The sequence below is a fragment of the Alligator sinensis genome, unplaced genomic scaffold (genome assembly GCF_000455745.1).
Source record: "Alligator sinensis unplaced genomic scaffold, ASM45574v1 scaffold147_1, whole genome shotgun sequence".
NCBI classification, from domain to species: Eukaryota; Metazoa; Chordata; order Crocodylia; family Alligatoridae; genus Alligator; species Alligator sinensis.
The window spans coordinates 3219459-3245137 of NW_005841847.1; the positions used below are offsets into that span (position 1 = coordinate 3219459).

Consider the following 25679-nt stretch of genomic DNA (forward strand, 5'->3'; position numbering starts at 1 on the left):
CTCACTGAAGTTAGGGGTGAAGTGTCAAAATACTTACTAAGGCCTTACAGAGATAACTCATTGACTAGATAATCATAACCTGTTCTTCCATTTTAATTTATCAGTTTTACAGTTCCTTTGAAATCCTTAGAAATAAACTTTAAGTACAAAGAGTGAACCAGTCCAGGGTGAATTACTTTACTAAAACACTAGGCCTAAATTCAAGGATTAACACCACAGAAAGAAATATTTTGTTTATCTGAGTGTACGAAAACTTGAGTGAAACATTAGCCACTTACGTATGCCTTATCGCAAAAATGCCCAATATAGTTGTTTTCCAATGGTTATTTTTAAGTCACACTGCCATCTTCAGATTAAGTATAAGACATGCAACTCAAAGCTCTCAGATGATTCTGTCATTTCTCAGTTACTCCTCTGGTTCTTTTCCAGTTTTCTGCCCTTTCAAGCCAATATGACCATTTTCAATTGAAACAGGAAAAAACCAAACCCCAAATGAAAATCTTAAAATTGGTTTTTAACAATGACAGGTTCCACTGATGAGCCTGACAGCATTTCCTTTATAGCCTTAAACTTGTACAGAAAACAGGTCTGAACAGCAAAGACAGACGATGTCCTCAGTTCACAAAAAACTATAATAAACACTTCTGTAATTACAGTAAGAGCACACTCACTTCTGGTTGTTGTAGCATCTAGTTAAAAAAAAAGGCCTAAAACAAAAGCTATGCTTTTCTTAATAAGGAAATAATTGAAAGAAGAGAATGTTATGAGCTTCAAGATGTGTCCTATCACTCAAACAGTGTTTACTCAGACTTTCTCTCTTTCATCTCTCCCTATATGTGCATAGAGAAGACAGGTGGCAGACTAAATAGTGCAGGATTTCAAAAGGTCTGGAATTTCACTATAGAATAAATTAAAGGAGTGAAATTGGATATTAATTCAGTATCAGATATTAGCAGACTGTAAACTTCTTGAAGCAGAAGTGTTTTTATTTTCATATCTTGTATAACACCAAGCATGTAATTAGCTTTTAACACGATGATAATAAGGGAAGGAAAAATGTCCATTTGCTATAAGCCTCTTTAAAAAGAGTCTAGCTTTGCACATGATATAAAGTTTCTTGAAATATGATAGTTAAAAGGCATATCTGCATCCCTTGGCTCTTTTGAGCCCATTTTAACAGGTGTGACTGTAAATATAGTTTAGAAGGATCTAGCTCCAGCACACAGAAGACAAGTAAAGTTAAAAAAAATACAACCCCCCCCCACAAATAACAGTATGCATTATTTTTTCACTTTATTTTGTAACTTTCAAATTAACATTATTCATGATGTGAAAAGTTAGCTCCTTTTATTTTATAGGCAACTTATGTAAAAGACCACCACTATACTACTTCTGTAATTTTTGTTAACACAAACATTTTAAATATCACATTTCAGTATTTCCCTTAGACATGCTGTTGCATAACATGAAGGATCGAGGTCAAATGAAAGAAAAAGTGATGCTTTCGATGCATCTAGATGACAGCTGTCTTCACTTTTGATTCCCTCTTTACTGTCTTCTAAGAAGCGATACGATAAATTGTGAACATTTTTCAAAATGTGTCTGTAACATCCAGGTATATTGAGCTGTAATGCAGACAGTCTAAACCTGCATGTCTGCAACGCATCCTCAGCAAGTATTTCATGGTACCACTGCCCAACTTTATTACTGGGATACTTGATACTGTGCCCAACCATTGGAAGAACCACCTAAAGAAGAAAGAAAAAAAAAAAAAAAAAGATATGAGCCACAAACATACTTGAAATAAAACCACTCCCTTTTCTTTCAAAACTTCTTTGCATGTGGTGTGAAGTTTCTGTAAATATGACTAATTAAAAGTCGTAATTGCAACCCTTGGCTCCTACACTTAATCACAGATATAATTCTTGCCTATTTTAGGGCTTGATTCAGCTAAGTCCACAGTACACACATTCAAAGAAGGCTATGTATGTATACAAGATGTAAATATCACTAGTACAGACCCCAGTCAAGATGCCAGTAATCTAAAAACCAGACTACCGTGACTTTTTTAGATTGCTGGGAGAAGCATAACAATTACAGAATGCGTTTCTTTGGAAGGCTCCAAATCACTATTTCCTGTGCCTTTTTATACATTAACTTTCAACTGTTCTTAAATATATAAAAGCACATAGAACATTGTCCTTTTTATCACATGAGTGAATACTTTCTTCTCTGTCTTTTCTGGGAGAGCGTATTAACCTGTAAGTGCATATTTTTTTTTTTTATTTTTTTTTTTTCAGGGATGCATTCTGGTAAAAAATAAAACTGCATCTTTCATTTAGTTGCATTATTTTTTGAATACTATTTTCATTAATTCAACCCCCTCCCTGAAATATTATTTTTGAGAGAAACTTACTTGATGTATTGTATAATTGCTAGCTGACTCTTCTGGAGCAGTTACTATGTGGACCTGGCATTAAAAATTAAAAAAAATACTTATTGTTTGACACAACAGAAAAGTAGACTGTGGAACAAATCATGTACTATATTCCACGTAGCCCTCCAAATAAATCAAGGATTCTGACATATTTGACTATAATGAAGAAAGATTATGTTTCAACTAACAACAACAAGCTGTTTAAACACAAAGTAATAATTATATTAGGAATGAGCTGATGCACAGGAGGGAAGCTGGTTGCCATATATCAACACCTCTGAAAAAAGAAACAGATTGATTTGCAGGTCTTTCAGACCCACACTGAAAGAAACGTACAACAGAAAATGATCACCAGGCTTCATACATACATAATCAATCTGGCCAAGTCCTGATCCCTGAATCCACACCTTCACTTTGTTTCTATTCTTCCCATGAACACACCAAACAGGATGGAGCTTTAACAGTATAGACATCACATATGCCTATTTGTGGACAACTGAGAGGGGGCTAAGCTACTTTACCTACCATTAATCAAAATAATTAATATTTAAAGAAAATAGCAAAGGTAGTATAAATGGGTTAGAAACCTTGTCTAAACATAAAATTGGGACTTCTGCATCTTAAACCACGTAAGTGTGCCAAGCTAACTTTTACAAGGAATATTGTTTACAAACTCAAAACTCACTCGGTCATTCAGAGAAGAGCTTTCATCAACATTTTCTTCAGAGAGGACTAAATCACCCTCTACTACTTTTGACCCATAGATCTTAAACCTATAAGATGCTGCTGCATTCCAAATTTTACTGCAATACGCATGAACATAAAATATGCGCATGGAATGAGGAAGACTGAACCATGCTCGTGTACAGCCCTCATGGTTCACTCCATAGCGATTCAAGGCACGAAGTATCATCTTCTCTCTTACTTTAAATTCGGGCATCCTTGCAAGAGTGCCCTTTGCATCCTCTGGAAAAAAAGATACAGAAGTAAGGGGCAAATTGATCATTTTTCAATGTTGTCTACTTTGAAAAATAAATTTAACACTAAAAGGATAAAGCAAATCAGGTAGGAAATAGGTTGTCAGACTAACTTATTTAAACTGGCTTTTTGTTTATTACTCCCCAGCTTTCAATCTATCATGTCAGACAAATTCGATCTTATGCATCTTAGGCTTAGTAGCCTAAGTTAATAATTCCATTTTCTGTAACTTACACAGAATATAAATGAAACTAACTGCAATTTGTTTGCTAGTTCAATTCAAAGAATGTCTAGTTCTTTGGAAATAAAGATGCATCATTTCCTTAAGGATTCACTACAGAACTTGATGTGCTCAGTTTTAGGCCCCTATTTTTAAATGGCTCCTTTCTCCTGTACACAAACAGTTTTTGCATCCACAAAGTGTATAAATGCATTAGCATTTCCATAGCTAAGTGCTCTGATTTGCCAAAACAATAAGTGCCAAGTCATTTCAGGGTGCACACTTTGTGAGAAGAAAAAATATCATGCTTGGTTTATATCACAGGTACAAACTGCACTTGTCAATAGAGTCTGAGCCTGGTTAAAAGTTTATCCCATCATGTTCCTTCTACAAATGCACTGTATTTGTATTTTCAATTTTTATATTTCCTTCTTTCCTTTGTAATTTTCTCAGAGAATACCTGGAACAGCATAGCCATTTACTTCTTGCTTTGGAAAAGGCAAGCTGATGACTTTGGAGGCCATGTCAAATGTATTTTTGTGCCTCATAGACTAGCATAAGGCAGAAAAGTTCACCTTATTTAGTCTGCAAAAATGAAGCGCATCCGCCCTCCCCTGAAACCACATACCGTAACTAACTTGTCAACATACAATAACAAGCAACTGTAAAAATGTGGGGGATCTGATAAATGCATTTGGAATTAACAATGACTCCAAGATTTTTGGCTTTGAGAGTATATTTAAGATGGATAACAGCAGAAACACAGGTGTAAGAAATAGGTCATTTTAATTTGAAGACAGATTCTAGTCTATGGCTGGAGGCAGGCATAACATTTGAAAGGCAAGCATTCAAACATATACATGGAATAAAACACTCAAAATGTGACAAATATACAAAGAAAGAGCAAGTATTATTCTGAACTGTATATGTGCATGGTAGTGCGGTTCTTCAAGCATCAAACAATGCAGAGCTCTTCTCATCTTACTGCCCACCCATCTTCCCACCTCCTGGCTGTTGTTGCTACTCTACAGACTCTCAGTTTTAGGTGCTGCAGGGACTGCCAGAGCCAGGAGACTGCACCACACCCCCCATCCAGAACCAGAATTCCTGCTCTCTAGACCCCAATTCCCATGTACTTCTCCATGTTTGATTTCAAGTATCTGGCACAGTGGCAAGGGGTCTCCTGGTTTTGGCAGAATGCAGTGAACAAGATAGCACTCAATGACAATCAGACCAAGGAGAGGGGGCCTGCAGGGCTTCACTGACAGTCCACTCTACTCCTTCTGCCTTGAGCAGGGAGGGAGGAGTGGAACTGAGGATAAAGCACTCCAGCCAGGAGGTATAATGGGGAGGGCTGCATGTCTCTCCACGGTTGGAGTTTTGTTTTGTTTTGTTTTGTTTTGGGGGGGGGGGTTTGAAAGGTTTCAAACTCCATTATATTTTAAACACTTCACAATGTTGTGTCTGTTTACACCTTTTTATGAAAGTTTCAGTGTTGAGTTTAAAATAAGACAGGAATTATGTCAGAGATTCAATGCAAGGGACATAAAGAATTGAAAATCAATTCCACAGAACAAGAAACAAGGACTTGTTTATTAAAACCTTCTACTGGAGCAACTCTGTAGTTAGGAGAGATGTTAGATGAGCTCATCTAACATCTCTCCTAACTACAGAGTTGCTCCAATAAAAGATGTCATCCAAAAACAGATTTGTCTTTTGCACATTGCCTGAACCACCACTACTGCAACAACACTCCAGTCTCACTAACTGCATATGTAGCATGAACTGAACTAATGTAGCTGATGTTAACATAGAGTGTAATAATAGTGAAATGTAACCATGTTAGTCTTGTTCTGTAAGCAACTTGAAAACTCCATTTTGTATCCTTCTGCTTGACATAAGTGAATGAACTCTGAATAGCCTCTATGTATAAGTGTGTGTAAAAAGGTGAATGGTGAGAGAATGGCATAGAGACAGGAGAAGATTTAAGTGTTTATGTAAGCAACAAGGCATCAAATATAAGTTACCAGCCAGTAACTAACTAACAAATGGCTGAAGAATCCCTTTGAAGCTCGAGGGCACAAAGGAGATAACAGAAGAAGAAATTCTGCCAGACAGGCAACAAGAACACTCCAAGGCTAAGATAAGCTGAAGAGAAAAGAAAAACAGCCGCAAAAACAAAAGCTAGGTATAGAAAAACCCCAAAGCACTGAAACAAAGGATGCCAATCCCTATAAAAGAACACTTTAAAAATGCCAAGTTGGGTGAGTCTCTTTCTCTACTGCTGTTTCATTGGAGCACAGATGCATCTGTTCACCACGCTCCAGCTGTTATCTTTAAATCTGCTATCTTCAAATCATCATCATCTACTCAATAAGCCCAGGTTGGCCACCCTGGGCTGATATTGAGCAACTACTGCTGGTAACTATATCTGGTGTATGTGTGGATGAAATGGTTGTTTTGTGTATGTGTATGCCTGTGTGTAATGATGTGTACGATGATTTGTGTATGTTTGTATGAATGGTGTGCCCAAACCTCTATGTCTAACTCATCTAATCAATAAACGCAGCACCTTGCCTTATTCCCCTTTATAAAGTCTTGCTCGTGATTTGAGCAATTGGCAATTTGTGTAACACATAGAAGTAATTTCCAACAGGAGGCCCAATGGCAAAGCAATTAAGGAGTCTGCTACAATTCCAGAGACAAGTTTGAGCCCCAATCTGAATTTATGCTGAGGCTGCCCAACTCCCTATCAACCCAGCTATATCTGGGTACTGGTCATTCAGACTGGGGAGGAATGTGATGCTAATCTTAGTACTTCCTTGTGTGCTTTCTAGCTACAGAAATGACCAATTCTTTACACACTGACTTGATGGACTAGTGGGCTCAGGAAGCCTTTCATTTTTTTTTTTTTTTTTTTTTTGGAGTGTCCAATAAATATTGTAAACAACAAAAGTTGTGGTTCACAGGAAGCTAAGAGAGCTTAACATCTAACTTGCATTCAGTTTCAGTTGCAACTGGGCCTACAACTCTTATCTTCCTCTGAAACTCCTCACCAAAGATTATGGTATTCCAAATAGGGGGAGAAAGGGCAGTCTTGAGACACCTTTCCAATCTTTTTCAGTAAAGTCTCCACTAGAAATGAAGTTTCTCCACTGCCCTGCACCTTGGGAAATGGCAGCATCTTCTATTCATTTTGTACAGAGTAAAAAACAGGGATTGATTTAGGGGTGTAGGTTGTAGCTGTGTTGGACTAAGGATATAGGCAGACAAGGCTCTTTTCTTGCATGCACACCAGCCTCTGGCTTCTTTACTATTCATTCCATTCAGGAAGAGCGCACACACTAACTGCAGATGCTTCCTCAGCCTGACAAAGGGTTTTTAAACCCGAAAACTAAGAAATTTTTTTCCAACTATTTAAGTTGGTTTAATAAAAGGTATGAGATTCACCCAAAGAACCTTGTCCGGGATTGATTTAGAGCATTCAGAGTTTTAAAAAAGAATAAGTCAGCACAAAGTTCAAAACAGTATTGACAGGAGATGTACATGCCACAGGTAGTACCAAAGGCACATCTTCACTACAAACAGAATGATTAAAATGTAAGACCGCATTAAATTTAAAACATGTTAAAAGATGTCCTTTTTGTATTTTCAAAACAATATCTTGTAAAGTAAATATGACTTCAAGACAAGATGTGTATGACAAAATCCTGAGATGTCCACTTGGCTTTTACTCTACTCTCATTCTGGGACATTCAAACTGGTGACAAGGCAGCACTGAGTAACAGTCTCAGTAAATCTTAAATCACTGTGAATTTAAACTGGAATCCATATTAAAACTTAATGAAAAATTGCTTGGCAAATTAATACAGAAAATACAGTGGTGTTATTTTGATAGTTTGTTTGGGGCCTGATTCCCCATTTATGTTCAGCAATAAACTCCATTAAATCCAGAGGAAGTAGTATGATTGGCATAAATCCAAAGTGAGAGAAGAATATGAACCTTACTATGTAGAAGAACTTTCATGAAGCATATTTTAAAAGTGAGACTTACCAGTCTGAAGAAAATATTTCTTTGCCTGGTTTACAGGATCATCTGTATCTTCTGGTGTGAAAAATAGCTTCACAGCTTTTACCTTGAAAAATAATACATTAAATTATACTGTCTCTATTTTAGAGCAATTAACCGATGAAGAAACCCCCACCTGTGAGTTTTTTGGTGGGATACTCTTTTGTAGTGATTCTCAACCATGGTGCCAGATATCTCAAACCAGAGATCCTTTTTCAAGGGTGCCTCAGGATGCCACACATTATTAGCACTGTTAGGTGTGCAAACATAAAGCACAAGATAAAACCAGAGATTTCAAATAGGAGTCCACAGTATTAAATACTTTTTAACTTGCTATGTTGTTTCTGAGTTCTTTGCAACAGAAGAACTGCTCTAATATTTTTCTGCAGTCAAAAAAAGCCTGAAAACTAAGCACTGGCATCTTCCAAGGGGTGCTTTGAGTCTAATGAGGGGTGCCTTGAATCTAATGAAGTTGAGAACCACTATTAAATCTCAGAATCTGACCGTTCCTTAAGTGTGATGACTCACATTCTCTTCTTCTTTCTATCTGAAGTTCCAAAATGCCCCACACATGAAATAAGAGGATCTAGTGCAAGGATGTCAAACATTTGGTTTTTGGGGAAAACTGGGCCTGCAAAACTGTGTCCTAGGGTCCATGGGGCTGATAAAGGGATCAGGAAATTGAATGGAGGGCAAGCGGGAGTGGGGCCACTGAAATTTGAGGCACAGAGTCCTGTTTGCAACTGGTGTCAGCAATACAGCACGAGTAAAATTTGATTAACTTCTGCTGCCCCTTGTCCTGCTGCTGCAGCTCACCCTGCCACTACACCTGGATCTGACCTGAGGAGCGGGATGAGTCTGATACCCTGGTCTAGTGCAGTGGTTTTCAGACTTTCTGAGTCATGGAACCATTTCATACCACTTCTTCTGCCACCCCTACTCCCCATAAACTATTATGGAACCCTAAGTTTCTGCAGACAGTCTGAAAACCACTGGTCTAGTGCATTCTTCTCTAGGTTAGAAGGAAGGGTTTGCAGTCACGCGGAAGGCTAGGAACGGTCTTCAATCTTGCAGAGGGGATTAGGACAAGACAGAAAACCACTTCGCAACCTTTAAAAAAAAAATTACACTTAATATTTAACTTTAGACTATACACCACTGTAGAAAGTGATTTTGCAATCTCTTCAAAAAATTACTCTCACTGTTTATGTCACAAATGAGATGATTGTTCAATGGGATGGTCATCTCCAACACTAGACTCAGACATTACAATTGTAACTGTGGAAAGAGCTGACTGTAGCTATTTACATTGTGAAATAAATACCATTTCTTCATTCAGCAAAGCCAGTCCAATTTGATCTGTCCGAACATTTTGTCCCTGCCCAAATCGCTGAGGTCCATAGTAATTTACAAATCCGTTAGTCTACAATTAAAAAGAAATAAAAAATATGTTTAAAAGTATGAATACCTATTGAACATTAAGTAAATACATAACACAGTACATTTACATTCAGTTTTCTTGTTACAAATTATTTTTACAATGAAAATGAGAATTCTTTAATAGTATCAGTATGTAGTTCATTAAAGTTTATAAACTGCTCTACTTAATTACAGCTCTTAACAGTTTCTCCATTTTACAAATGAATAAAAAGGGAGTCTCCTTATTTTTAGAAGCACCTCACACAAGAACTTTAACTAAGCACAATGGGAGCTATAAGTGCACTTTTGAAAAACAGTAACTGGGTGCATCTACACATGTAATTAATGCAACACAAATTCTAGAGCCGTTTCACCTGAGTCAACAGCTCCTGGGCACAGCGTCTACATATGCACCCGGGACAACAGCACTTTGGGCAAGGTGCAAGCAGCCTCAGGTGGGCAGGGAGCACCGCTGCCATACAGGCTCCAAGTGGTGGCATAAGGCAGCAGAAGGGACGGCTGGAGCACAAGGATGCTGATAGTGCAGGGCCATGGCTAGGTGGCAGGCAACCCCCACACTTCAGCAACCTTGTACCCCTGGTCAACTCCTATCAGGGTGGATAAAAATCAATAATTTAAAAAAAAATCAATAAATAAATAAAAACAATTTTTAAAATGGATTTTTTATATTTAAATTGGATTTTTTTGTATTTAAATCAGATTTTCTTTTTAAAAAAAATTAAATCAATAAAATACTAAATTTCTCTCTCATTTTAAAAAATAAGTTACAATTAAAGCTCATCACAAACATGCTAAACCTACGCTTAGTCTCATAAAAATGAATTAATGGCTCTGTCACACTCGCATATTGACTTGCCTACCAATAAAACATGGGCATTGGGGCTGTGCGAAGCTTTGCTAGCTGTTTCGTTTCGATTTAGCTGTTTTGACCTTGAAACGAGTTGAAACAGCATGGGAACAAAACAAGCTGCCCCATGGAGTTCAGGCCAGTGGTGAGAGGTGGGCAGAGCCGACACTGCGCTCTGCCTCCCACCACTGGGCTCAACTCCCAGCGCCAGTCCCAAGCGGTAGCCTCCTGCCTGCACCCCCAGGAGGGCTGCGGGGCTCTGCCGGACTCCTCTGGGGGTGCAGGCCCCCAATCTGCCTGTGACCACAGGAAGCTGCTCCTCCTCCAGTTTCGTGCTTCCTCATTATAGCCTATGGGTGAAACATTGAAACAGCAAAAGTGTTTCGATGAAACGAAACAGAAAAGTGCTTTCTAAACTAAACTAAACTTGAAACGATACCCTGTTCCTTCGAAATGTCGAAGAAGTCGAAGCGGAACGGTGCTGTTTCACATTAAATGGGCATTCATTTCAGTTTTTCATCTCATGAAAATGGCTCTAGTCTGTCTGTCCAGCCTAACTACCAGCTCTTGCTTCTTGAAAGTTCTGGGCTTTCAGTTTCTGTTTCTCAGCGGACTAAAGTCACATGTGCAAAGACCCAGGCTCAGTAGGATTGTTGTTGTTCTATGCTTAGGTGGTGATGGAGCTGGGCCAAGCAAGGCAGAGGAGTTAGTTAAGACACTGTCTTAAAGACAGAGACAATATAGGAAAGGATGGAGGCAGAGTAGAAAGGAACAGTGGAGTGGACTGGAAAGAAAAAGGGAAGACATTATTCAGTAGCACACGCACAGCTTCCTATATTCCCCGACACTTTTGCCACAGAAAAACTTCTAGGCATAAGAGAGACCCTATCTAGGAATATTTTGAAGAAATTCCTTCCCTGGGTAAAAAAAAGCAAATGTGTTAAGTGTAAGCAGTGCAAGAAGGAGATGCAGGGCCTAGTTACAAGAATGAAACATCATAATGAAAGCTGCTTATTGGGAGAAAATGATGTGAATGAAGATGTGGGTATGTCTGAAGAACAATATGGATCAGCTGGTTAGTAAATTAAATAATGCACTTTGCAATGCATCATTCTTCAAGACTCTCCCTATGCCTTTTAGTGTAAGTGTGATTTAACAAGTAAATTCCCAAGCTGTTTGCCATGTTGGATGCTGCTAGAAAAAAAAGTTTAGCTTAGCTAATCCTTATGGCTTGTTTAATTAGTTAACCAAGTTTAGAATCTATCACCCAAGTTTACAGTACAGAAAGCTCCAGGAAGAGAAATTTAGAAATCTAGAGTTGCTTGTTGCCGCTGGGTGTCATTTTCTTATATTGCATAATACATGCCCCTTATTTTGGAACATCAGGGCCCCAGACCATAATGGTGATGCCATAAGTCCATTCTCTATTTTACTTCAGCATAGATCAGCTTTCCCAAGGGAACCCCATCCTATACTGGTTTTCTCAAAAAACAGAAGTGCCGGTGAGTTCAATGGGGCTTACTCCAAAATTAGGTGCACTCTAAATGCAGTCAGTCTTAGCTTTTTTGGTAATTTGGAATCAGATCCGCATCCTAGCTGAAAAAAAAGTGAATGATTAAATGAATAATAGAGTGAGAAGAACTGAGAAGAATGAGTATTCAAAAGTAATTTTTGTTTCCAGATCCCATTTAAGCATAAGAGACTTTGACTGTCTATCTGCAACACCTTCAGAGTCATCCGTTGGTACTTTTAGCAGCAGTGCTGCAACTAAACATATTTCAGACAACAAAGTATCAGTAGCAAGAAAAAAATTTCAATCATCCAGTAAAACCACCACCATGGATGGGTTTGCAGTAAAGACCAGCAAATACCAACAAGACACCATAGATAAAAAGATTGCTTGGTTCATTTATGCCACAAATTCTCCTTTTTGCATTGTTAACAATAAACACTTCATTGACATGGCTGAGTCCTTACAACCAAGCTACACTTCCACACTGGTGGAAGGTTGCTAGATACAGTGCATGAGAAGGAACTTGAACAGTGTGCAAGAAATACGGAGGGGAAATTTGCCAGTTTAAGCCTTGATGAGTGGAGCATTACACAATGACCCAGTAATACGTGCCTGTATGACAACAGAAGATGGGGATTCATATCTATTGTTTCTGAAAGATACATCAGGAACTGCCCACACAGCAGAATATTTAAAGAAATGGCAGTGAAAACGGTAAAAAACTGCAAACAAAAACTGGACCGTCACTTGCGCAGTTTTGGCACAGACAATGCTGCAAACATGGCAAAGATGAGAAGATACTTAAAAGAAGAAACGGAAGGATGCTCCTTAATAACATACGGCTGCAGTGCCCATTTAACGCATCTTTTAGCCAAAGACTTAATTACTTCTCCAGAAATAAAAGAAAATGTTGTTGAAGTCGCAAAATACTTCCATAACAACCATTTTGCTTCAGCTTCACTGAAGAGAGCAGGAAGATCCAAACTAATTTTCCCACAAGAAGTTTGATGGAATTCTGTGGCTGATGGTTTTGAACAATTTATTAAGAACTGGCCTATTCTCATAAAAATTTGTGAAGAAAACCATGATAAAATAGATGGAAGTATCTCATCCAAAGTATCTAACATTGGATTAAAGAGAAAAGTAGAGGATATGCTCGGTATACTGAAGCCTATATCCATAGCCTTAAACAAACTTCAGAAAGATTGTTGCTGCACTGCTGATGCTGTCGAAATTTGGAAGGCACTTCAAGAGACACTGAAGAAAGAAATACGTAACTAGAAAGTTAAACTGAAGGCAGTAAAGATGCAAATGGATCAAGCACTAACTCCACCACATTTTCTTGCAAACATTTTCAACCCCAGATATAAAGGAAGATGCCTAACTTCTGAAGAAGATGATACTGCCATTGCATGGGCATCTCAAAATCATTCTTCAGTTATGTCAGTCATAACAAATTTCAGGGCTGGAGGGGAACTATTTAAACAGTACATGTTTACTGATGATGTTTTGAACGAAGTCACTCCCTTGAATTGGTGGAAATCATTAGCCAGGCACCTTGCAACCAAGTTCCTTCAGTTGCTAAGCCAACTTTTCACAGCAGTAGCTCTCTCTGCAGGCACAGAGAGAATATTTTCATCATTTGGTATTATTCACTCAAAGCTAGAAAATCGACTGGGAGTTGAAAATGCAGGAAAATTCATATTTCTGTTTCAGTCTATGAATAAAAATGACAGTGGGAGTGGGGGAGATGAGAGTAGTTGTAGAAGTTTTAAGGATAGCGTACGTTTAGTGTTGTGATGACTTGTCTGCTAGAGTTAATAAAATTTGAAAATTTAAAAAAAATGTTTTTAAGGACAGATGTTATAAAATGCTATATTGAGTTGTAAACTAACATGTTTTAGTGATCAGATTTGCACCACTGTTTAAGAAATATGCGAAGAAGTATCAGTGGGAAATTTGATTTAAATCAATGATTTAAATTGAGATTCTCTCTTGTTGATTTAAATTATGATTCAAATCAATCCACTGTTTACACACCCATTTCAATGCAGTTACTGTTTCTGTTGTAAGGCAGTACTGTCGCCAACAGTACTATTTTAGGGTGGAGTTAGTTAATTTACTGAGTCCTAAATACTACTGGCATGTGTAGATGGCAACACTTTACTGTGGAGCTAGTCTATTCTGCAGTAAAGTGCATGTGTAGATGCATCCACTGAGAATGAGATGCACAAAGGTACTTAGCTAGCTAGCCATCATAGATTTCTGTGGAAAATTAATGCCAAATTAGACATTAGGGGAATTTACACACATACTTTTCTGTCCCGCAATGTGCCAGAGATCTGATCTGCCTGTTCAGAGCAGGCTTGATTAATTGAGTTTGCTCTGCATGCGAGTTGAGGCATACTGCACTGCACGTAGTTGTATAAGCTGCAAAATGCACGTAAGCGCGCAGAAAACAGCCACGGTGCATTTTTTAACTAAAGCACTTCCAATATGGTTTCATTCAAAAATGCGCCGCTGCTATCTTCTCAGAGCTGTTGTGCATTTTGCCGCTCATACAACTGCAAATGTTGCAGCGCTAGGCACTTTTCAAAGCGCCCAGCACTGTGGTTCTTACATGTATGAAAATGCACTAGGTGCTTACATGACTTTGAGGATGTAGGCATGAATGACTTGTTAAACCACATGCACACACAGGGCCCATCCACACATTAATGCACAGCAGTTATTGTGCATTTAGTTTAGTACTTCCTTCGTGAAGTACTAAACTAAATGCTCAGTAACTACAGTTACTGCACCGCAGCACTGGCACATGTTTTTTCTGGGATGCTTATTGCATGGTAGCCTAATAACACTGAGCAGTAGCATATTAGCATGGTTTTTGACTGGCATGCTACTGCACGGTATTATTAGGCTACTGCATAGCAAGTGCCTCATGTAGACATGCCCAGGAATTCACCAGGAAGAGAAGCTTCTCCACACTCCCTCTCAAAAAGCTAAGCTTCTCCATGAAAATAAACCAAATAAAAATGTTTCTGCATACATTAATCATTACCTACTGTATATCACATCAAACTAAATGAGTATTTTCCATGTGCCAAATGCTTAAGTCGCACAGAGTTCCCATTGAAATCAACATTGATAGGAGTTTTGCCTCAGTATGATCTGTATAAGAAGATTCAAAACACCTAAGCAGTGGTTGCATTGAAACAGAACAGAAATATGAAGTGATGCTGGATATTTTCTCCTTAAAAAAACAAAAAACAAAACCCAAAACAACCTCTTTTCATGAGATGACTCCATCTCTTAAGCCAGTGATTAGGATTTTAGAACTTCCTGGTGAGGGTTCTGACTCTTTGTCAGAATAAAACCAGGCCAGGGAAATTAGTTGCATGACCCACTGAGGGCTGAAATACAGCGCAGCTATAAAGGTTTAAATATGCTCAATACTAGGTTAGAATCCACAGGTCCATTTGTACACATAAAAACTGAAATCCCAATGCTGAATTAGTTTATTTACAGCCAGGACACAAGCAATTTAATCAATCAGCATCCAATATCTGATAGGTTATTTCCCTTTTCCACTGCCTTGTACAAAATGAAATCAAAAGTAGCATGGACCAATTAAAGCAACAGCTGAGAATTTCTTTGTGAAAATAACATCCAAAAATTTCTAGAGTATAAATAAATTAGAGAGGCTTCTTCTCAACTTTATCTTTATTCCTGAATTAATTATCTTGAAACAGCAGGTATGATGACCATTACTTAGCAAAGAAGAGAAAAAGAAAGAAATATTGTTTAGTATAATACATGCAGATAAAATTATTTCTCTCTCTTTCTAACATCCCTCCACTCTTCTCACTAATTCAAAGTTCCTGTCAAATGACTTCCTTTAGTTAGTCAGGACAGGTCCTGTCAGAAGCTACAAGAAATGCCATGAAATTTCCTTTTCTACTGGCATTTTCAATGTTATCTTTTCTATGCAATGCCCATGAAAATCTGTGCATTTTACATAAACAAATCATGCATTTTCCTATTTATTCGATTTATATGCTGCCACTCCCAACAAATGTAGGGGATGGTGCAGGTACATCACAACTATCTTTGTCTCTAAATTGTCTCCAAGTCTCTTCAGTTTATTTGCCATATCCCCATCTATTGTGGCATCCACATTTTTATTTATTCAACATTGCAGCCATAATAATTGTCCTCCTTATTTAGAAAGCTGATCTATTCCTGGTTCCTTGAACTGAGAAAACAAGCTGAAGGGAAGACATTATCCAAAACAGGTAAATGTTGCCACAGCCAACAAACGAGAGAGAGAAGATAGAATGAACAGGCAGACAACAAAGCACATTTGTTTTAGTTCCAAAAACCAAATAAACAATACTTTTTTTTTTTAGACAGGGCAAAAATATTGCAGTGTTGAAAATTAAATTGTGGAATTACTTTACCTGAATGTTCTCAATTGCTTCTGATATTCTCTCTTTCACATCTGCAGAAGAATCATTTTGTTGGAGCCCTAGATCTCTCACAGTTATATCAAAGTGATTTCCCTTCAGCTGACCAAGCCTAAGGTGCTGGCATACTCTGTGAATGTTATACACTTTCATTCCCTTTTTTACAATTGCTGTTCCAACTTTTTTCATCCTACAAAAATAATAAATTGGGAGTTTGTGAAAAAAAAGTCTTTTATTAAAAATATTCAACGTAAAAATGTTCCCTACCTCAGCACTAATCATGTGTGAAGTTAGGATACCAAGTAGTTGGTGCTCAAGGATTTTTACTGCATCTCATAGGAAGTCATGACTCTGGATATTTAGGAGTCTATGATTTAAAAATTAATCCCTTTGTGAAGATAGTGTAAGAGTGATGTTGTAGCTATGATGGTCCAGAAATTATGTGAGATGTAAGGATTTCTTAGGGTGATCTGTTTTATTGATCTACTTGTAGTTGTGATAGACTTAGATAGGCTTTTGAATACAAGACATATTTCATCAGGTGACCTGACAAAGAATGTCTTGCATTCGAAAACCTGTCGTCTAACTACCTCAGCTACATAGATGATCCAATAAAACAGATTACCCTAAGAAATCCTTGCCTCTCCCTTTGTCAAATGATTCTTGGAAGAAAATATGATTGATTACATGAAGGATATTGACAGTCTTCTTGAGAAAGTGCCTGGTGGTATAAAAGTCACATAGGTGCTTTCAAATTTTTCATAATATAAATCACATCTAAATTGTCTCTAACAGCGTGTGTAGAAGAAATGGGGGCCCTAAATTGAAGCGGTGGGTTTTTAAAAACACCGCTTCAATTTAGGGCAAAGTAAACCACGTGTCGAGTACACCTGTGTCTTAGCTGCCTCTCCGGCAGCATGGAGGGGACGGCGAGCTGCCGGCGAGTGGAGCGGACCCTGGGCTGCAGCGGGGGGGAGGGCTGGTGGTTCCCTCAGCAGCAGCAGTTCCTTCCCAAGCAGCACCTGCCTGCAGGCACCCGACTTGAATGGTCCCAGGGGGACACCACAGCCACAGAGGGAAGGACCGGGTCCCTGTGCAGCTCAGGTAGGCAGGCAGGCTCCAGGGGGGAAAAAAAAACAAAAACGGTGAGACTGATATTTTTTCTTTCCTTTTTTTTCTCCTTCAGTGGAGCCTGCCTTCCTGGGATGCTGCCAGGCTGCCTGCACGGGCTGCCTGCACAGTCCCTGAGCTGCACAGAGCCCGGTGCTTCGCTTTGTGGCTGTAGGGCAGCAAACTAAAACTCCTCAGAGGTATTTTAATTTGCTGCACCCCAAAGTCATTTAAGGCACATTATGCCGCCGGATGTGCTACAGTGGCTGGAGTTAATGCATAGTACACTGTCGACGTGTGCAAACACCAACACCATTAAAGCAGTGCCAAAGCATTTAACCCACTTTAAAGTGTCATGCACACATGCCCCTTGTTTCGTCTACACATGCCCTAATAATCCCCTGCCATTTCACAATGTGCCCATGGCCTATCTTGCCTCCTGTTTAGGCTTAAATGATGTACTTGTACTGTGAATACCTACTTCTTGCCTGGGAAATCAATAATGTTGATAGAATTTGCCTGCACGGGCTGCCTGCACAGTCCCTGAGCTGCACAGAGCCCGGTGCTTCGCTCCGTGGCTGTATGGCAGCCAACTAAAACTCCTCAGAGGTATTTTAATTTGCTGCACCCCAAAGTCATTTAAGGTACATTAAGCTGCCGAATGTGCTACAACTATATTGTTCCCCTTTGTCAGGGCTGATTGTTCAAGAATGCATATATTTAAAATGCTGGAGAAATGTTAATTGTTTAAACAACCACTGCAAGAAACAAGATACTAAATGGGATTTATGTGTTTTTTCCCTTTTGCTTTAGGATCATACACACAAAATGTATGCAGAGTAAAGGTTGTATCTAACTACAAGTTTATACCAACAGTAAAATTCTGTTGCACGTTAATCTGAAAAACTGATTAAAAAGAAAGAACAAATTAACGTAGTTACGCTTGGATAATTAGAACTAAAAGAAATATAGCTAAACATATCTGAGCAACAAGCAGCAACCAGTTTTCCATCTTTAGAAAGATTTATATATTTACAGTCTGGTGATACAGATGATAAAAATATTAGATAAAATTCAAGTAAGTTCAAGCTCTTATGTAGAAAAAACTGCCATCGACTTGAACAGATGTTACTTCTGGGTAAGTATGCAAGAATTAAGTGGATACTTAAAGGCCAAATATTTGAACTGTCAGCTATGTTTCCAATTATAAGCATGTGTATGTACACCCAAGAAGAGAATCAATGCTTTGAGTTTTTGTAAGGCTGACCAGAAGAGACTGATTGTGTTGTAGAGACTGACATAGTGCAGCCTCATTTTTAATGAAAAACAGATTTTCAGAGGCCAGAATAATGAGAATGGGAATTAAGAATTCAGTTTGGTCAACCTTGAAAATGTCCAAGAAGTTACTCGCTGTCAGTATGTATTCCAGCTACAATATATGAACACAAATAAAACAAATATAGTTTTTAAATAATATTTCTGAAATGTCACTAAAACAATTTTTTTTTAATACCAGGAAGATCATTTTCAACAGAAGTAGGATAAAAATAAGCTTATAATTGACGCAATAACAATTTGGAGTTCAATCCTACATAAACTGGCTACCAAGAGTAGTGCTTTTCATGTGTACCTCACTGAAGTCAGTGGGCTTACTTACGATGATAAGCACTATGTTTGGTGGCAAGTATTTACAGGATCAAGCCATAACAACACAAAGCAGAGCCACTGTTGTAGCACCAAACAGGAGAGGAAGTCCTACTTCATCCCTGCTGTTTCCAATATTCGTTAACCCACTAGCTCCTTTAGTATAAAATTTCTACAAGTTTGCTACAGCATTCCAAAAGGCTATTCTCTTAAGATCAGCATAACATTGTAAAATGTCTTACTTCTGTTATTAGGAAAGGTAAGTAGGAAGAAATAGTTGCATCTGAATTTCAGGACAGCAGCCACCATGCTATCAATAGAAAAATCTATTTCTTTTTGTGTGGATCAAGCTTGTCAAGGGAAGAAAAGGGTTAAAAGAGGAACTCTGTCAGTCTCACCTACTTTAAAAGATCATTTTACCTCTATCATGTTCAATACAAGGGAATGTTGGAGTCAGAATCATGCACGTACTCCCTTGGGCAGGAGCCAAATATAATTTCCCTGATGCAAGTATCTTGTGGGCCTTGCAACATCTCACCACTTGAAATTCTGCTCACTCCCTAGGGCTAGGGATAGAAGTTACACATAAACCGGTTTAAGTAATCAGAAAGTGGTTTAAACCTGTAACAGAACAGAAGTTCAGTGCACATAAGCCAGTTTCAAAATGGCCAAAAGTGGTTTAAGATAAACCTGGATGGATGTAGTATCAGACTTAACTGACTTGGGTCAAACTGATTTATGAAACTTCTGTCCCAGACCCCTTCCTGCTTTAAGTTAAATCAGAGTCCTCCAGCATCCCAGCATGCTCTGCAGCACTGGGATCAGCTGGGTTGGGCTGTCTGTTCCAGCCAAGCAGGGCTGGCCCTGCCCCTCTCCTCCCTAGCCAGAGCACTATCACTGCTTCAGCTGGCTAAGAAAAGGGTGGGGATTATTAGCGATGCGTAGAGGGTGTATACAGGTGCATGTGCACTCCCTGAGCTTGGCAGTGCACCCTCTGCAAAAAGCACCACCAATGCTGCTGGGGCACCCCGCACTTCCCCTTGCTGTTGACACTGCCAGCTGCGTCTGTGGGCGGTCCCTGATTGTCGCTGCTGACACTGCCAGCGGCCACCCACCCCCACACTGCCGGCACCACTGTGATTGCCTGCAGGAGCTCCCTGCTTGCCACCACCATGAGCCCACCACTGCCTGCAGGCTGTCACTGAGCTGCCACAGCCTCCAGGGGCATGCGGCATTCATGGTGGGGATGGGAAATCCTGCTCTGGAGTGCTGCCAGGTTTGTCTGGCAAGGGGGCACCAGCCCTTGCCAGGCATCCCCAGTCCCCCACCCTCCTCACTGCTCCAGCAGCAGGAGCAGGGGAGGGTCCAGACCCCGGTAGCCTGAGGGGAAGTAGGAATTTAATACCCTGTGGCAGGGTACTGTTTGTGCCTGCCACTTTAAGGGGCCAGAAGACAGCAGCCGGCAGATGCCTGATTAGGGAAGCCATTTTAGATTCAGGGCTGCCCATATAAACAGGGAATTTTGCTACTGGGACAATATCACCTGGCTGCAGGGCTACTGGTATCATCTGGAGGTAAGGGGGGAGCTGTAGGGAATGGTCAGGAGGCTCCTGGTCCTGGGTATGACCTAAAACTGCACCCTGCCAGGAGTGGGTGGCCTGGTGGGGCTCCCAGTGGCGCGGGAGACCCCAGGAAATGCCAGGCCAGTTACCACCCCGGTGAAAGGTGTGTCGGGGTGCTTTAACCCCTACCCCCCACAACCGGGTGGGTTACCCCCCTTTGTATGGTCTGGAAAGTGGACCCCCAGAGAGAGAAAGTGGGGCCATAGACTCACACCTGTCTGGACATCCCCTGACTGGTCAATGCTGGGGCCAGGACCGGAAGGGTCAAAGGGCCAGGGGCCCACCGTGTGGAATGACCAAGAGCTGAGGGCCTGGGGTTCCAAGTGGCCTGGAGGTGGGCCAGGGCTAGTAGCCAGAGGTCCTGGGGGGACCACACCCGTAAGGGGAAGCAGTTCAGGGAGCTATGCTGCCCAGGATGAAGGCAGAATAGGCCGCCTGAGGAGATTAATCCAGGCGGGGTTCAACTAGTAGAATTCCGGGGTCCAGTGCAAGGCTGGTGATATTGATAACATCTGGATGCCATCTGCAAGGCTTGGGCTGTGGTGTAGGGGAGGAACGGAGCAGCAGATAGCGCCCTCAGGCACTGAGGCAAGAAATGGGCAGCCTCCCGCTTAATTTACATCAATTAGTTAATTACTAACACAGCGTGGCAGGAAAGAAGGCGGGCAGTTAGCCCAGAAACAGGTGGGCAGGCCACTGGGAAATTGGCCCTGAGAAGGCCCCCTGTTACATACCCCTATTGCAGGGAAGGCAGCATAGGCACCAATAGGCTTCACTCATGTACCCAGGGCTGTGGCAGCCAGATGCCAGTAGCCTGAGGGAAAGGTGGGGGTTTAATCCCTGCGGTGAAGGCAGCACAAACATGGTGCCCTGGGCCAAGTCCATCTGAGGAGTGGCCAGCTGGCTGCGGGGAGAGGGGATGTGACCTGGCTGTGAGATGGGGTGGGGGGAGCTTGCAAGCACCTCCTCTGGACACTTTCAAGAAACATTTGGATGTTTATCTTGCTGGGATCCTTTGACCCTAGCTGATTTCCTGCCCCTGGGCAGGGGGCTGGACCCAATAATCTTATGAGGTCCCTTCCAGCCCTAATGTCTATGAAATCTATGAAGTGCTGCTACATTTATATGTATTAAGGTACTCCAGTGGCATAACTGTTCTATATTGGAAATCAATTTTTAGTACCTCTCAGGAGTCACTTTCTTCACAACCATAGCTTGGTAGGTAATGGCTTTCTTATCTTTGATGCCTGTATAACTGAAGTCTGAAGGAAGCACACCAAGTTCAGAAGACAAATAGCCAATTGCTTCTAGTGTTTCCAGATTTTCTTTCTGAAGGGTGAAAGCTGAAACAATGATCTCAAAGTTATTAAAAAACCCACATTCAAGTTATCCAAGGCCCCATACCATGAAGAATAAATAGCCTAGTGCCAGTTATTTATATCTAGATGTTACCTGCTACGAATATAGAAGGATTTTTTTTTAATCTAAATCTGTAGTTAAAAAAAGTTTTTTCCATGTCAAAAGAGAAAGATGTACATGGTAAGAGAAACTAACTAAGCTACAGAAACCAGAAAAGATGAGCTTAAGAACAACAGCATTTTTTTCAATGTTACCAACACAAAAATTTCTTCACTGTTATTCACTTAAAACAATTGCACAACTTTAATTACAAAACACCTAATGAAAAATTTAAAGAGAACATGAGATTTAATGTCAGTCTCTCTCTGACATATACTGCTCTTCTGATAGACACATTACTCTGAGTATCAGGTACTAGAGGCTTTAAGAAATACTGTCATGAGCCAAATTTGATTATCATAAGACTACGGGAAATAAAATCCTACCCTCTAACAGAACAGGTTAATATCAAAGTACACAGATTCTCCATCCTTAAGCAGCCAATGCATACAATGAACATAAGACAAAAAGTTAAATCTGGAAATAGTTCAATCATTTCCTTTGTGCAGTTTAATTTACAGCAACACTGATTCATTCCTCATGCCAATTTAAAACTGGTATTACACCACTTTTCTCAGTAGAATTACTCCTGATTTATGTACGAATAATAAAAGACCTGAATCTTCTTTCTTGTTTAAAAGTTTAATTATTTTAAAGGGAGCAATCTTATCCAAGAAAACCATGAAACTATTAAAATTCACCTGTATAAAGATTCTGTTTCTCCTGGCAATCAGCAGCTGGCCTTTTTCTGGAACACGTTTTCTCCCGAAATCTTACCATTATCGCTGTGTTTTGCTGACCACTGAAGTCTGTCACAGAAAAAGACTTTGTTTCTAAAAGTTTTCCAAATTTTTTACTGATGAAATGATGGACTGTCTTTCTGTGTTCCTTGTTTTCATCGGGCTTAAAAGAAAACTTAGAGGTCTCCAGTTTTGCATCTAAAAATTTAAAAAAATCATATGCTTCTTCTTCAGTAACAAACTGGCAAAGCTCTCTGTAATCAGCATTTGCTTTTACAATAATTTCACTGTTTTTTGTAACAGTCATTAGGAAAGGAAATTTCTGTCTTATGGCACTATGTAAGCAGGCTCGATTCTCCTTTTCAAAGATAGGCCCCAGTGAGAATTCATTAGAATAAGGAGTTTGATCATTTTCTGAATTCCACGCATCTTTTACATTGCAAGCAAACTGACTAAGCAGCTCGTTCACAGACTTGCTTAACAAGGAGTCCAACATGTCAGTGTCATCGATCCCACATTTAGGTATGGTTTTGGTCACACGTTCCTTTTTTTCTTTAACAGATGAAAGACATTCTTCTGAAGCATGACTTAGATTGTCCACCTGGCAATGTTCATCCTCTATGCCCAGTTCTGGGGCATTTATTCTTAACCTCTTGTGATGCTGCTGGTAGGGGCTCTTTTGTTCCAATGGAGTTTCACTGATAGCACAAGACGACTCAGTGTCACTAAGTAACTGCCCAAACACATCAATTTCTGTTACTACAAAGTCACTAGGATAGTTTTTCACACTACCACAAAAGCCAATGTGATCATTCACATAACTAAAAGAATTAAGCATGATTCCAGTGCTTGTTTCTACTTTGAACCTGAAATGACAAAATTTGCAAAAAGGACAGAAGATGGGTAATTAGCAGAGAAACACTTCAGAGAAGAGGCATAGGAATACTTTAATTTCTGCCCTTCCTACTTACTGAGAGACATTATTTCTTTTTAAAAAGTCAATTTAGAGAAATTTTAAAATCATTTAGCATGAGTTAAAAATGGAATGTTTCCTATGAGCAGATCAAAAACCACCTACAAGCTTGTTAGGCCTGTCATAGGTTGACCAGATCCAACACCATTGAAAAACTGCTAAGAATGAGTAGCACGTAAGCTTCCCAGGGCTGAATTAAAGACACTAAAGGTAAAATGGAATGAGCTCAAAAAGGTAACTGGAAAGCAAGCAGAAAAAGGTTTGTGGAAGAATAAGTAAATTTAGAAAAGAGAATTGGGGGTCGGACTCGATGATCTATTGAGGTCCCTTCCGACCCTAACATCTAACATCTATGAATAAGGAAATCCCAGGGTGGAACAAGGAGGTGCAAAGACCGGTCTGTGAAAGTACAAAATCATAGGAGAGGGGTGAGGTTTAAAGCCAGATCAAAGGAAAGCGGATCTAAGAACAGACAAATAGCCAAAAGGAAAAAAAAATAGGAAATTTACAGAAAATCTCAAGCACAAAGCACCAATCAGCAAGAAAGTTAACAAGAAAGGTGATTAGTTAAAAAATAAAAGCTCAAGGTTGACTTATGCAAGATGAAAATGATACGTTGGCAACTAACAGGGAATGAAAGTGTCTAGAAGAAAGATTTTGTCAAATTACTGCATGCTACTCTAGATATAAACCTCTCGTGTCCAGTCCTCGTCGCTCTCCAGCCCCTGCTGCAGCAGACTGTTGTGGGCAAAGATTGGGCTTATAAATCACCTGTGTACCCACGTGACCTAGCCTCCCCGCCCCACACCATCCTCTCTCTGCTCTCTTCTTTCTCCCTCACTTTTTCTTTCCTACTTCGTTTCTCTCTTCTCCCCCCAACCCCCGCTGGATGTGGGGATCTTCACTTGCGAAGGATGAACAACACTCTAGATGTAGATTATGATTTATGCCTGAGATTTAATAAAAATGAGCATGAAGATTTAGAGATGAAGCAGAAAGCAACTGCAAAGTGAGAACAGAAGCTGGTAATGGGGGACACAGCCATGGCAGCGGGGGGAAGCAGAGAAAACAACAGCTAGCTCAAAAGCATGCCCAAAGGACAGCAAGACAGAAACCAACTGTTGATTTGTTCCACGTTGTCAAGCGCTAAGTTTGTGGTGAGCTGGTGCATTTTAATAGGAGTCGCTTTTGATGGCTGCAGGAATGACTTTGCAGCTGCGGGTGGTTTCAACTTATTGCACCACTCACCACCAAATCATGCAATGTGTGTAACAGGGGCCTGGTGTAAAGGAAGGGCTCGTGTTAGAAAGGGCCTATCTGATGAAGACAGAGAGAAAAGCGGTGACTTAAGGGGGATGACAGGTACCAGGTGTCAAGAGGTCAGAGCCAGTCGTAGGAAGCTTGGACACGTTATGGAGGCAACTCTCTGAGGGCCCCGAGCCCGCAGGCAGACACGCACAGAGGGTGTCAGTCGTGCCCCACGGGCCCCTTCGCCTACAGCAGGGGCAGGCAATTATTTTGGGTGGAGGGCCACTTACTGGGTTTTGGCAAGCAGTCGAGGGCCGCATGACAGGCAGCCAGGAGCAGATAAATATTAATTTTCTAAATGTTTTTAATGGCCCCGCAGGCCAGATAGAATGGCCTGATAGGCCACATCCGGCCCGCGGGCCGCATGTTGCCCACCCCTAGCCTACAGCTCTCCACCCCCCCCCCGGCAACAGCTCAGCCTAGACCCAGCCACGCGCCGCCCCAGCGGCGGCACGGGAGGGACCAGGAAAACCCGGAAGCTCCGCCCCTGCTCAGGGGTTTGCCCACGCGCGAGGAAGCCGGCCGCACATGGACAGCACCACAGTCCCGAGCACGCGGGAAGGAAGGGTGGTCGGACCGTACCATCCGCTTCCACGCAGTAGGAAGGAGTCGGGCCGCGTTCCGGGTTCACTACTCTCCTGTCTGGCACTGCACCGTCTGCGCAGGCGCGTGTTTCTTAAGAGGAAGGTGGCGGGCTGCCCTCCTAGGCCTTCTTAAAGGGGAAGCCGAAGTAGGAAGTCCCCGAGTTGAGCAATGGCGGGGCGGGGAGCGCCGGGGCCCGGGCCCGGGAGGTGAGGGGCCGCTGCGGCCTGTCCCTGCTTCTCGCGGGGATCCGAGTGGGGCGGGCGGGCGCGGTC

At 40.7% G+C, this 25679-nt stretch overlaps 2 protein-coding genes across 8 annotated transcripts in view; one reads left to right on the forward strand and one right to left on the reverse strand.

The window, feature by feature from the left end:
- Positions 1-6: 6 nt before the first annotated feature.
- PUS7L (pseudouridylate synthase 7 like) lies at positions 7-25533 on the reverse strand. Of its 3 annotated transcripts, none has more exons than XM_025208414.1 (9): positions 25405-25533; positions 22503-23407; positions 21527-21686; positions 15962-16157; positions 9029-9127; positions 7690-7771; positions 3363-3403; positions 2417-2470; positions 7-1748 (listed from the first exon to the last, which is right to left on the reverse strand). In XM_025208414.1, exons 2-9 carry the CDS (start codon positions 23377-23379, stop codon positions 1419-1421), a joined length of 1839 nt encoding a protein of 612 aa, XP_025064199.1. In that variant the 5' UTR covers positions 23380-23407; positions 25405-25533; the 3' UTR covers positions 7-1418. The 3 variants fall into 3 exon arrangements, with proteins under 3 accessions (XP_025064199.1, XP_006015985.1, XP_006015984.1); XM_006015923.3 differs by having other exon boundaries at positions 3123-3403; XM_006015922.3 differs by lacking the exon at positions 25405-25533 and adding an exon at positions 24207-24221 and having other exon boundaries at positions 3123-3403.
- The window catches only part of IRAK4 (interleukin 1 receptor associated kinase 4), a 31303-nt gene continuing 30920 nt past the window's right edge, over positions 25297-25679 (forward strand). For 2 of the 5 annotated variants that reach the window (XM_025208436.1, XM_014521821.2), the window contains exon 1: positions 25297-25487. The gene's annotated coding sequence lies outside the window, so the exon portion shown is untranslated. Of the gene's footprint in view, positions 25614-25679 lie in introns of all 5 variants that reach the window. The other 3 variants (XM_025208440.1, XM_006015927.3, XM_014521826.2) reach the window with 3 other exon arrangements.

What these genes read in the sequence shown, in the direction of transcription:
- PUS7L (XM_006015923.3), bottom strand. Translation starts at nt 23,379, where the DNA reads ATGCTTAATTCTTTTAGTTATGTGAATGATCACATTGGCTTTTGTGGT. An exon ending in GAAATATTTTCTTCAGACTG is followed by an intron (nt 3,404 to 7,689) that starts GTAAGTCTCACT and finishes CTTTTTTTCCAG; the next exon opens with AGGATGCAAAGGGCACTCTT. An exon ending in GCAATTATACAATACATCAA is followed by an intron (nt 1,749 to 2,416) that starts GTAAGTTTCTCT and finishes TTTCTTCTTTAG; the next exon opens with GTGGTTCTTCCAATGGTTGG.